Source organism: Nematostella vectensis, chromosome 2 (assembly GCF_932526225.1).
Source record: "Nematostella vectensis chromosome 2, jaNemVect1.1, whole genome shotgun sequence".
NCBI classification, from domain to species: Eukaryota; Metazoa; Cnidaria; class Anthozoa; order Actiniaria; family Edwardsiidae; genus Nematostella; species Nematostella vectensis.
The window spans coordinates 17,863,220-17,874,739 of record NC_064035.1 but is presented as its reverse complement, the minus strand read 5'-3'; the positions used below and the strand labels follow the sequence as shown (position 1 = coordinate 17,874,739).

General features: G+C 42.1%; 4 protein-coding genes across 6 annotated transcripts; 2 read left to right on the top strand and 2 right to left on the bottom strand.

Annotated features, from left to right (window-relative positions):
- Nucleotides 1-94: 94 nt before the first annotated feature.
- On the top strand, nucleotides 95-1,417 carry LOC5508760 (nicotinate-nucleotide pyrophosphorylase [carboxylating]). Its single transcript, XM_001629275.3, has one exon. The coding sequence runs from the start codon at nucleotides 248-250 to the stop codon at nucleotides 1,166-1,168; it is 921 nt and encodes a 306-aa protein (XP_001629325.3). The 5' UTR covers nucleotides 95-247; the 3' UTR covers nucleotides 1,169-1,417.
- LOC5508772 (glutamine-rich protein 2) lies at nucleotides 1,210-5,701 on the bottom strand. The gene is made up of 5 exons (XM_001629299.3): nucleotides 3,993-5,701; nucleotides 3,484-3,677; nucleotides 2,685-2,855; nucleotides 2,022-2,440; nucleotides 1,210-1,895 (listed from the first exon to the last, which is right to left on the bottom strand). The coding sequence occupies exons 1-5, from the start codon at nucleotides 5,638-5,640 to the stop codon at nucleotides 1,526-1,528; spliced, it is 2,802 nt and encodes a 933-aa protein (XP_001629349.2). The 5' UTR covers nucleotides 5,641-5,701; the 3' UTR covers nucleotides 1,210-1,525.
- A 780-nt stretch (nucleotides 5,702-6,481) lies between these two features.
- On the bottom strand, nucleotides 6,482-8,365 carry LOC5508757 (cuticle collagen 34). 2 transcript variants are annotated; one of them, XM_032377575.2, is made up of 3 exons: nucleotides 8,220-8,365; nucleotides 7,256-7,319; nucleotides 6,482-7,027 (listed from the first exon to the last, which is right to left on the bottom strand). In XM_032377575.2, exons 2-3 carry the CDS (start codon nucleotides 7,317-7,319, stop codon nucleotides 6,615-6,617), a joined length of 477 nt encoding a protein of 158 aa, XP_032233466.1. In that variant the 5' UTR covers nucleotides 8,220-8,365; the 3' UTR covers nucleotides 6,482-6,614. The 2 variants fall into 2 exon arrangements, with proteins under 2 accessions (XP_032233466.1, XP_001629350.1); XM_001629300.3 differs by having other exon boundaries at nucleotides 6,482-7,030; nucleotides 8,220-8,364.
- Nucleotides 8,366-8,435: 70 nt separating this feature from the next.
- On the top strand, nucleotides 8,436-11,495 carry LOC116615704 (leucine-rich repeat extensin-like protein 3). Of its 2 annotated transcripts, XM_032377572.2 has the most exons (4): nucleotides 8,449-8,748; nucleotides 9,075-9,141; nucleotides 10,273-10,338; nucleotides 10,719-11,495. In XM_032377572.2, the coding sequence occupies exons 2-4, from the start codon at nucleotides 9,078-9,080 to the stop codon at nucleotides 11,180-11,182; spliced, it is 594 nt and encodes a 197-aa protein (XP_032233463.1). In that variant the 5' UTR covers nucleotides 8,449-8,748; nucleotides 9,075-9,077; the 3' UTR covers nucleotides 11,183-11,495. The 2 variants fall into 2 exon arrangements, with proteins under 2 accessions (XP_032233464.1, XP_032233463.1); XM_032377573.2 differs by lacking the exon at nucleotides 10,273-10,338 and having other exon boundaries at nucleotides 8,436-8,748.
- Nucleotides 11,496-11,520: the final 25 nt, after the last annotated feature.

Genomic DNA, 11,520 nt, shown 5'->3' with positions numbered 1-11,520 from the left:
GCAAGGGATTATGGGAGATGTATTTTTTTACGTTGGTCAACCTGTGGAGTGGAATTAAAATGCAAGTTTTTTTAGTCTCCACATAGCCTACTGTAGACGTAGACGGAAAAAATAGAGAAAGTTAATAGAAAAGCTTGATAAGAAACCAAAAAAACAAATTTATATTTGGTAAAAGGATGGGAATCGAAAGAGGCGGGATGCCTGTGTAACAGGGTGACCGCGTACAAGGCGCTGTGTCAAGACAAATATGGCGGACGAAAGTGCTTTTCGAAACTTTTCTCTGCTTATACCTAAAGTAGCAATCGAGAAACACGTGGAGACATGGCTAAAGGAAGATACTCCAAGCTTTGACTACGGAGGCTTTGTCGTGGGGTCTAGCGTAGAGAAGGCTGTTTTACTGTGCAAATCAGACGGGGTCTTGGCCGGTGTCCCTTTTTTCAACGCCATATTTGAGAAACTGGATTGCAAAGTGGAATGGCAAAACAACGAAGGAGATCCTATAAAAGCTGTCTCTGTGATAGGAACTGTCACAGGCCCGGTAAACAAGATACTCCTCGGCGAGCGAGTAGCGCTGAACTGTATTTCCAGGGCAAGTGGAATCGCTACGAAATCCAGATCCCTCACCAATCTAAAAGAGCAGTACCAATGGCACGGCGAAATCGCTGGTACAAGGAAAACTACCCCGGGGTTTCGTGTTGTTGAAAAGTATGCGCTAGAGGTGGGAGGAGTGTCGACGCATCGCTATGATTTATCCACCATGATAATGTTAAAGGATAACCATATATGGAGCACCGGTAATATTACACGAGCAGTGAAGAATGCAAGAAGGGTGGGGGGCTTCAGCATGAAGATCGAAGTAGAATGTCGATCCCTAGAGGAGGCCCTAGAAGCAGCACATGCAGGTGCTGAGATTGTCATGCTGGATAATTTTGAACCTCAAGCTTTGCACACAACTGCAAAAACACTGAAAGGAAAGTGTGCTGGTGTGATAATTGAAGCTAGTGGTGGTATCAATGATTCAAGCATCGCTCAGTACTTTGGGCCCCATGTTGATGTCATCTCTCTGGGGTGTCTAACACAGGGTTATAAGCCAGTCAATTTCTCACTTAAAATCAAGAAAGATGGCCATGATCCTAGAAATCTTCCTGTCAAGCAAATAGTGTCATAGCAAAAGTGATTTTAAACACTGAAAATCTGGACATATAATAGAGTTTGTTCAAATATGTTTAATTTTCAGATCAAACAGGCAAAAATCAGCATTTAATATTAAAACTAAACTTGTATAGAGATGAAAAAAACATTGTAGATAAGTAGCCAATGCTTTAAACATGACAGTGCTAAACACAAAATCCCTTTCTCAAAGATTAAAACTTAGGGCAGGCAAAAATCTCTCAATAAAAGATTACTTTTTGCAAAAGGTTTTTGGCCATGGTGTATAAGTTATTCAATGAAGGTACAAAAAATCCTGGGTATATAGTCATTCACAAGGCTTAAAGATAAGTATTCAAAAGCTATTCTAGAAGGTTCATAAGCTATCAGAGTGATTGGCAGGTTCCACGTGACCATATTGAGCAGAAGCAGGTGTGCTGCTACGGTGATTGGCTTGCCCCGCCCCTTCTTGCTGGCTGCTCGGCTTGCGTGGTGTTTGCGGCTTGTGGGGTAGGTGGGGAAGGGTGGATAAGTCATCAACTAGCCCCTTATAGATGTGTCCATCCTGACCCATAATGTTGACAGACGTGTAGTTCTTCATCTTGCAAATCGTCTCCAAGGTAACATCTTCCTTGTTCATGTGGAGGCCACGTACCACCTGTCGGCTGTGAGGAAATGATAAGGTGTGGGTCCCTCCGCAAGGACGATCAATCACCTCTGCTAATCCCTGGATGTTGGGAACTCCGCTGTGATAATAGAAATATGAATTACACATTATTTTTTTAAGAATATCTTTGTCATTTTTTGTATATTACACATGAATCAACTTGACTACGTTTCTTATTTTTTTTATCTTCTGTTTTTTTACCTACCTTAGCATAAGCAGCTCCTTCTGTATTTTCTGTCTCTGTTTGTCAATGACCTCAAACCTTTCCTGTTCTAAAGCCATCCCTCCACGTAGCATATGTTGTCTTATCTGTTCCAGCTCGAAAGTAGTGTAAGGTCGGTTTGACTTTTTGCCTGGCATGGGTTGTGCAGAAGGCAAAGGTGGGAACATGCCATCTCGTGCAAACTCTACCGGCTTATCACATGAGATGCAGTGGAAATTCTTGATAAGAACTTTGCGGAAGCCAGCTGCAAACTCCTCTGGCGGGGCCGCCTCTACTGGCTTAGGCTTGAGGGCTTTTATACGTTCCTCTAGGTAGTGCTTCAGCGGCTCCACCTCATCCTTGTCTAGTTTGGTTCGAACGTTGGATGAGATACTTTCAATGGCTTGCTTCAATGCAGTTTCCTACAAGTAATCGTCAGTTTAGAGTCTCCTCGGGATTAGCCCGTGAAAGAAGTGGGAGCTAGTTAACGTTAAGGCAGAGTAGGGAGATAGGAGGATGGCTTGCTTCTTGTTCATATTATAATCCTTTCTCGAATAAGAAAAAAGTTAGAATAAATTCAATATTGTTGTTGTAATTGGAAATGTCTGACTCGGTAGTGGTAGCAAATAATGTAATTCTCAAGACATTAGCCAAGGAGTCACTTACATGTCCTTCAAGTCTCTGTAGGAGGTCTCGCAGTGACTGATCTACCAGCCCGATGTAGTGATCAAAGTCGTCGCGTCCAACCTTCAGTAGCATATCGGCCTTATCTGCTTTCACCTCCACCTCCGATGAAAGCTGAGATTTGTCCGCCTTAACATCATGAAGTGTTGTCACCTGGAACAACCGTTGGTATTTGAGATACAAGGTTATCGCTGAATTCAGTAGAAATGTTTGAAACGAGATGTTTTTAAACATAAGTCCTTGGATTAGGTTATTCAGATCTCTCGATGAATCAAATACCGTCAATGCTCGTTTAGCAACTAGCTTCAAAATAAGCGCCTCATTTTGAATAAGAAAGCATGACATTTATATTGAGCGTCTGAATTTTGAGACTAGCGCCTATTTCAATTAGCGTCCCGCTTCAAATTAGCCCCCGCCCCCCTCGCGACCCAAAATAATAAGCGGAAGCGCCTAGGGCCCCTAAAACGAGGATTTACGGTAAAAAAATTGCATGACAGATTTTGCAACGAAACAGGAACTAATTGTAGTTAACAATTAAACTACCAACCGATGACAGCCTGCCACCAGCCGGGAATACTGAAAATCGTCTAGAGTGGTTTTCAAAAACCCGTGAAATACTATTTAGTTTATTTAGTACCAATACACTATAATGTATTTGTTCTCTTTTATTCTGGCTTGACTATTAAACTTTAACAATTACATTTTTTGCACGGGATTTTGAAAACCACTCTATCATTGAAGGCTTAAATTCAATTGATCGTTGAAATGGTAAAACCCATACCTGATCATCAATATCATCGATGACTTTCTTCTGCTGATAGATTTCATCCCAAATGCTTCTGTTCGCCTGCTTCAACTTGTCTTTCTCCTCTTGCAGGTCAAATATCATAGTGCGGATCAAGCTGAGATCCTTATCGTCAATGGTGTGCGCTTTGGATCTGGATGGAGTGGGCGGGAGTGTGTCATCCTGTCGCACTACCCAAAAAGAAATCATCGGGATTACAGTACAAGTTTTATAGTCTTAGCGTACTTTTAAAGTGCGCGTTCCTCAATATTTTTCTCTAATAATCCTTACTACTAAATTAACCCACAATCATGATAGAAAATCAGTGTTCCATGAACACGTTTTATAAAATTGTTGATTAAAAATGATCTTTGTTGAATGTTAATAACACAATTATTTTAATGACAAGGCACTGTCAGGTTACTATGGATACTGTTACCACGGTTACCACGGTGCCAAACGCTCTCTTGGTCTAGAAAAGTAGTAATATGGTATGATCTCTCTACCTGGAGTGGAAGTCGCAGCCTCAGCCGCCTCGCGCTGCAGCAGAGCGATGTTGTTCTTGAGCTGATCAATTAGTGCCTTGTTGTCATCAATCGACGCGACAAGCTTCTTGTTCTCAACATCGAGTCTACGCAGCGATGAGTGGGTCGACGCGGAATCTTTGCTGCAACTATCGAGCTTTTTCTTCAAGAGCTTCATGTCATGGACGATCTCATGTGGAATATGAACAGCTTGGGACTCCGTTGATTGCTCATTGACGCTTCCGCTCTTCGAATCTGTCTCTTCATCATCATCTTTTGTTTCCATTGCTTCGGCAAGCTCTCGGATGGCTTTCACTTCTTCTTCCAAACTTGTTTGTTTTTCTCTCATTACGTCAAATTTCTCTAAAAGATCTGTTACTTCCGAAGGCAGCTCACTCGATACAACAATGGCTGGACTGTCGTGGGTTTGCTGGCGAGCAAGTGACTTTGTTATATGATCCATTTCTTGATCAATCTTTTTGCCGACGAACTTCTCTACTTCGGCCATGTCAACAGTGGCGGCTGGTCTATTGCTCACATCTTTCAGCTGCTGATTCAATGCTTTCTTCATCTCATCAACGGTTTTCTCTAGAGCGGACAACTGGGAGGCATGGCTATTTTGACTATCATCCGTTTGCTTTTTAACCTCATTGATGGAACTTTTCAGGTCCTTAAGATTATTGCGCATGTCGGGGATCTCTTTTTTAGAAGGCATGGCTTCCTTGACTTCAGTAAGCTCGGCAGAGAGGACATCTACCAGTTCTGTTAGTCCCTCGATTGAATTTTCAGTCTCTTCCAGCCTTTTACTGACGGAGATTATTTGCATCATGTCATGCGCTGGCGTCTTGCTTTCCTTGCGGATGATAGATGCTGCAGATGGGATAATAGAAACTTCTTCTTTGGTCTCAGCGTTCTCCAGTGCATCAATGCGCGCTTGCAGTTCTGAAACCTTATGCGTAAGGTTCTTGATGGCCTCACCTCGTCCAAGCAATACTTCAACAGACCTGCGGGTTTCAATTGATGATCTTCCAGGCTCCAGTAATGCTCTAGAAGCTTTTGGTGATCGCAATGGTGACTTGTTGTGTGATCTTATTCCAGTATTCGGTGGCTTTGGAGATGATTCATGGACGACGATGTCAGCTGGTGTCGATTTAACGCTTCCTTCTTGAGGCGTCTCTTTCTCTTTTCGATCCCCCACATCGCTTGTCTCCTTGGTCCCTTCATGAACTGGTTCAGATGAGATGGTCGCTGACCTTTCACTTAATCGAGGGCTTGCTGAGCGACTTCGCTTCTGTAGAGAATTTTTTCCGGATATTTGGCATTCATAAGATTTTCGTCGTACTGGAGATATGCTCCTTTTGTTTGCTTCCCTTGCGTCATTTTCATCTTCATCGATAAGGTCGAGTTCGCTAGGGGTGGTGCTTCGAGCAAGTAATATCCCATCTTTTATGAAGTCGTAAGCGGTCTTAAAATCGCCCTCATCAGAAATGTAGACAACTTTCTTACGGATGCCAAGATGCTTTAAGATCTCATGCAGAAATCCACGAAGGATGTTAAAATTCACATTTCCGATTTCGGGAGTCGCTAAAGCAATGTCAACTAATTGCTGAAGTTCTACTCGAACGGACATCTTGGCTTTAAGATTAGCCAAGATGCTGTAAATTAGAAATGTAAATGGAACACTCGATTTGTGTCATAATGGATTGCCTCTCTCGCGCGCCGGGCTTGACGTCATTCTAAACGTGCGCGCGACTTCTGATTATCTGATTGCCAAATTTGCAGGCCTTACGGGAACCTGGGAAATTATAGAGCCAATAACTTCCTATCGCTTTATGGCCTAAAAGCGAGGCTCCATAAGTTATCGTACGGCGGAAGGCAGATAGGGGTCTGTTGCGTTGTTTCTTAGCACCAATCAATGCATCAACCAATGAGGGGGCGCGAAGCACTGTTAGCTGTATAAAAATACATTTATCTAACTCCGAGAGGCTATTGATATCTTATGTTGTCTTTAGAAGAATAATCTAGCTTAAACGCGAAACCGAGCTATAAAAGGAGCGTGCTTTTCAGTTGTCGCTCAGCCGTCGAGCTGTCAAGACGTATCAGATTTTTTTATCGAAATCGAATATTTGGTTCCATATAAACTAGCAAAGGTAGAAAGAAACATTAAGTTGAGAAAGATAAGGAAGTTATTTGGGTTTTAAAAGACGCATTCAGAGTTTTATTATGCAATTTTGTTTCTATCGTTCTGCCTAACGGTTAGTCCGCCATGTTGGTTCTGATGTCAAACTTCTCGAGGTGTGAAAGGGGGGCGTCCCTATTTATTTTATAGCGCGGTCGGTTTAAATGTCACATATAATTTTATCTTCCAAAAATACCGATTGTTAATCTTTTCCAAAATAATGAAGCAAAAAGCTAGTTACATGGTTGGAATCGGACCTTCCGTGCGGCTCGTATGATACAATGGTACAACGTCAGTTTTGCATATTCTTTTATTACATTTACTGTACATAAGAAGATGAGATCTCAACCGATATCTTTCATAGGTATTGAGTCGCTAAAGGTAGGGCTCTAGTCGAATATTCAGCGTATCACACAGGGACCTCCCTACTTTCCACAGCACGCAGGTGCACAAGACGGCATGCATACAGGCATCGGTGGGGGTGGTGGAGGGTAGTAGATAACCGGTGGGGGTGGTGGTGGGGAGCAGCATGGCATGGGGCAGATCTTCATACAGTGATGGATACAGATCGGTGGGCATTGAGGAGCGGGTGGAGCAGGTGCTCCGGGTAATCCGGGGCAGCCAGGAGATCCGGGGGGTCCCATCGGGCCCATAGGGCCCATACATCCGGGAAGTCCCATACATCCGGGAGATCCGGGGGGTCCCATGCACCCTGGGGGTCCGGGAGGTCCGGGGATCATTGCTGGTGGGGGTGGTGAGGCCATACAACATGACGGTGAGCAGGTTGGTGCGCATGACATAGGACAGCTCATCCCACATGGATTAGCGCTCCTCTTTTCTTCTAGAAAAAAAAAACACGGTTACAACATATATTTTATAACAACCCGTTTGAGATATACAAAGATCTAACTACATTTTTTATAACACAAAATCTGTTGGAATTTTAAGAGCAAAAAGATCCCAAATATGAAGAAAAATTGTTGCCCCGGAGTTAAGACGCTTATCGTCTAACTAGGTATGATGTTCAAATAGTAAAACGAAGACGAAACCAGACTTTTTTACTCACCTGTCTTCGGTGTGGCGTATGCCACTGCTATAATGCAGCTTGCAAGCAGAATTCTAAAATCCATCTGAAAATAAAGAATGCCATGACCTACAAAATACGCTATAAATTAATATGGGTATATGGAATAATCCTGATGGATCATGTGAACAAGTTTGCCAATCAATGTTGCTATTCTACTGGAATATTTTCAGTCATAGGATACAATCGTCGTCAACCATCGAACTTTGACATGTCAGAAGTTCACTAGTTCACACGTTAAGGGACAGACCCAATATGTGAATCTTTCAATAAATAATGATAAGAGGACTTTTCACTATAACACCAGCGATCACTGCTCTGACCTGCTCTATGCTTTAAAATAGAAAAAAACATGAAAATTGCGTTTAATACACCAACTCTTAACACAACACGCTGAAGACAAGCGTGTTGTCCAATAAAAATGATAATAATAGAATCATAAGAGACACCGTTTTCATAAGCGCTCTCAAAAATACACCGCGAAAGTGGTTTCTTTTTCATTGTATTCATTAAAATGAAAACAAACATGCTCTTTTATTTAGAAAATAGTGGACATAAAAAGAATAAATAATAAACTTTCAGAAAAAAAACTTTGATTGCAAAAATATGAATATCTTGAACCATTTTTTTAAACTTTTGCTTTACAAAGAGACCATTCGCATTTCGTAGTGCGTATTTTTTGTTACTGGGTAAGCTTTGCCCTCTCTAGAAGTGACAAGTAATTCCACGGATGAGTAAAAACTACTTGAAGACTCACGTGAAAGATGTTTTTTTTTTTTCAGTTATTCTTACATGGAAGAATTTTTGACATGTCGACCTGTGACTAAACGACAACTTTTTCACCCAGTATTAATTATGAATCCACATTTTGAACGTCAACATTTATTATATAAGCCAGCCCTGCTATTATTTCCTTGTTTTAAAAGTACATAAATACAACACTTACCTTTATGAAGATTGTCCGGTCGAAAACGTGTTGGCAGTGATGGTTGGCAGTGATAGTCCTAGTGAGTCGATGAATTATTAACACGCCCTTTCCTGCATTATATCATCAAAGAAGCTAAAAGAAATAGAGCTCTCCGATTGGACGGGCTGCCTTTTGGTTCATTCGGTCGAACAGGTAGGGGCGCCCCCCTGTTAATGTTCGAAACATTTCTTTACCTTTCTTTACCCTAACACCAAAATTAAACCAGTATCAAATATCCTCCAATTTAAAGCGCACAAAATAAGAAAAAGAGATGTAACTAAGAAATAAGATGCTAGATGTGCTAGGTTTGGTTTGGTGTTTTTTTTAGCCAATCGTCTTGAAGAATATAATGAATTCCTACGTCAAACTTAACGCAAGACAGCTATTGTCAGAGTTTCCGGATCACATCTTGGTCGATGTCTTGAATAATTTATCATCTGCTTGTATTGGACCAGTTGAGACTTTGCTAATGTTCTAGACAAAGCAAGACCTCGGACAACTCTACCAGGTAATGTGAATTTTTACTAAACAAGTCGCTTGGATAACGAATTCATTCTAAACGTTTTGATACATCAGAATCTTTTGTATGGTAGCCTAACTCAGTAGTGCGGCACTTAATCAGCTATTTATCTTAATTGATTATTTTAAACAAGAGTAGTCTTATTGTTGTCAATGAAAATAGGGCAAGGATGGAATTGAAATATTCAATCTATGATATATGATAGTCTAAAAAATGCATAACAAAAAAACAAAAAACAAAAACACAATAACGAAAAGAGCTTAGTCAAAACTAAAAGGGTAATGAATGATTTCGTTGGTTTATTAACTCTTCAGAAAATGGCGTTCAAGATCACACTGTTGTGTGTAGCTCTCTATCTAGCCACGACCCAGGCCAAAAAAGGTATGCAAATATGTCATATAGTGTATCAAGCAAGTCGCATCACGCAATTTGTCATTTCCTTTTTATCGCGAGGTCCTTTTAAGAACAATTTTATACGCCAGTGTTTTTTAATTAGATTAAAGTATTGCTGAAGATCACTGTTTTGAGTCAAATATATATTACCGGAGGCTTACTTTTCGGAAAAAAATAAAGATCTTTTATTACAGATAAAAAAAAAACTAATCGCGGCCGTCAAACACCTACGTCGCTGACCTGTGAAGGGTATCGCGGGCCCATGGCGTTTGTCGAAACCTAGGTCTATTTTCTCGGCTATTTGAGATGACATTCAAATTTTAATCTTTAATCGAGCCCCTACCGATCATTTCCTTATATATTTTTTTAATATTGGGAGGGGGTTGATGGAAGAAGAAGTACTCTTGAAAGACGACAATTTCTGTTATTTCAGGGATGCTCGAAGTGTGACTAAGAGTATCCCCTGCATAGCTCCATATCTCGTCTAAACATTTAAGCGAGGGGTCTAGGGAGTTTGATGTTTCAAGAAAGTAGCGAAAACAGGTCCTTAATTTCTGGTTTCAAGGGATTAAAATTGTTTTTCCGTAAAGAGGGGGCTGGAAGGGTTTGCGCTGATGCGGTTTTGCCTTAAAAATCTGCCGCGGTTATTCTTATTTTATTCCGCGGTATTGCGGTTTCTCTAGACTGCGCGGTTTACGATTATTCACTTATTTTGACGGTTTTTGTCTATTTTCTGTGCGTTTTTCTTTACGGTTTTCGCACCCCCCCCCCCCCCCCCCCACTACCCCTTACGCCCCTCTCCGGAAAGTAATTCTCCAATACTATATATTTTGGCCAAGACGGTGATTTCTTTCCCTCCAGCAGCACTTTAATCATACAATTTCGGGAACCTTGAAAGGCCAGCCAAACTAATTTTGATTAAAAACATTTCTGAAGATGAACCAACACTCCTCAAAACAAGAAAAAGGACCTCAGAGCCAATCTCGTCGATTCTAGACTGCTAAAATTCGTGTCTCGGTCGAACACAACTAATGCAGCCAACCAGCGTAGAGCTAGTGACCAGAATTAATTACAAAAGTACTGATTGTTTGTCTCTTGTACTGCATGGACTGACGACAGTAACAGAGGCGTACATGTATCACGGCAAAGTAGTAAAAGTACAACGAGAAGTAGAAGACGACGCAGGTAACATAACCACCGCTATAAAACAAGCTCTAGATTCGTTTGACAAAAGACACGATCTCGCTACCGAGTTTTCCCTGGTCCCAGGACGACCCCCCGACTCTCTCCTTTTAGTACAGTTAATAAAAATGGTTTTGACGTACTGTTAGGCGCGTAGAGCAGATAAAAATAGAGACTTTTGAAAAATTCAGTATGGCTATTTAAATTACCGCGTGCCTACCCCCCCCCCCCCCCCTTAGCTACGCCCCGCGCCTACCACCCCCTCTTGATTGTTCTCTGAGTATTTTATCGCTTGTGCTCTAAATATACATCTCTTGTGCTTTCTGGGATTCATTCCAGGGTCAGTGAACGCACCCATATTCCATGCTACCCTTTCTTTTCAGTTATGCAAAAACGTGACGCTAATCCATGCGGGATGAGCTGCCCGATGTCATGCGCACCAGCGTGCACTCCTATGTGCTGCATGGCACCACCACCCCCACCCCCACCCCCACCAGTGATGTGCTGTGCTCCACCACCACCCCCACCAGCAATGATCCCCGGACCACCAGGACCCCCAGGATGCATGGGACCACCCGGATCTCCTGGATGCCGTGGACTTCCCGGATGTATGGGCCCTATGGGCCCGATGGGACCCCCCGGATCTCCTGGCTGCCCCGGATCACCCGGAGCACCAGCTCCACCCGCTCCTCAATGCCCACCGATCTGTATCCATCACTGTATGAAGATCTGCCCCATGCCATGCTGCTCCCCACCACCACCCCCACCGGTTGTCTACTACCCTCCACCACCCCCACCACCAATGCCAGTATGCATGCCTTCTTGTGCCCCAGCGTGTTGCAAATAGACAATTAGCGCGAAGAGCGCATGGGAACACGGACGGAGGAATAAAGGGATGGCGTCTATTCCATAACATATCCATAACATAGAGATAATCACGTGACTACAATAGACGAATTAGTCGTTTATAATAAACGTATTTATCACTCAATTATTAATAAAGTTAGTGTGATACTGATTCTTATGCTACAGTCATGATTGTATTACACATTTACCAAGTCCACCAAGACAGTCTAGACACCTGTTCAAAACAGATACCTCTAATACCGACACTGACCTCTTATATACCAATTACAAAAATAAATAACATGATTTCTTTACTTTGTCTTCTTATCTCTCGATTTC

What these genes read in the sequence shown, in the direction of transcription:
- LOC5508772 (XM_001629299.3), bottom strand. Translation starts at nt 5,640, where the DNA reads ATGTCCGTTCGAGTAGAACTTCAGCAATTAGTTGACATTGCTTTAGCG. An exon ending in TCGATGATATTGATGATCAG is followed by an intron (nt 2,856 to 3,483) that starts GTATGGGTTTTA and finishes CGGTTGTTCCAG; the next exon opens with GTGACAACACTTCATGATGT. An exon ending in TACAGAGACTTGAAGGACAT is followed by an intron (nt 2,441 to 2,684) that starts GTAAGTGACTCC and finishes GATTACTTGTAG; the next exon opens with GAAACTGCATTGAAGCAAGC.
- LOC5508757 (XM_001629300.3), bottom strand. Translation starts at nt 7,319, where the DNA reads ATGGATTTTAGAATTCTGCTTGCAAGCTGCATTATAGCAGTGGCATAC. An exon ending in ATACGCCACACCGAAGACAG is followed by an intron (nt 7,031 to 7,255) that starts GTGAGTAAAAAA and finishes TTTTTTTTCTAG; the next exon opens with AAGAAAAGAGGAGCGCTAAT.
- LOC5508760 (XM_001629275.3), top strand. Translation starts at nt 248, where the DNA reads ATGGCGGACGAAAGTGCTTTTCGAAACTTTTCTCTGCTTATACCTAAA.
- LOC116615704 (XM_032377572.2), top strand. Translation starts at nt 9,078, where the DNA reads ATGGCGTTCAAGATCACACTGTTGTGTGTAGCTCTCTATCTAGCCACG. An exon ending in CACGACCCAGGCCAAAAAAG is followed by an intron (nt 9,142 to 10,272) that starts GTATGCAAATAT and finishes GACTGACGACAG; the next exon opens with TAACAGAGGCGTACATGTAT. An exon ending in AGAAGTAGAAGACGACGCAG is followed by an intron (nt 10,339 to 10,718) that starts GTAACATAACCA and finishes CTTTCTTTTCAG; the next exon opens with TTATGCAAAAACGTGACGCT.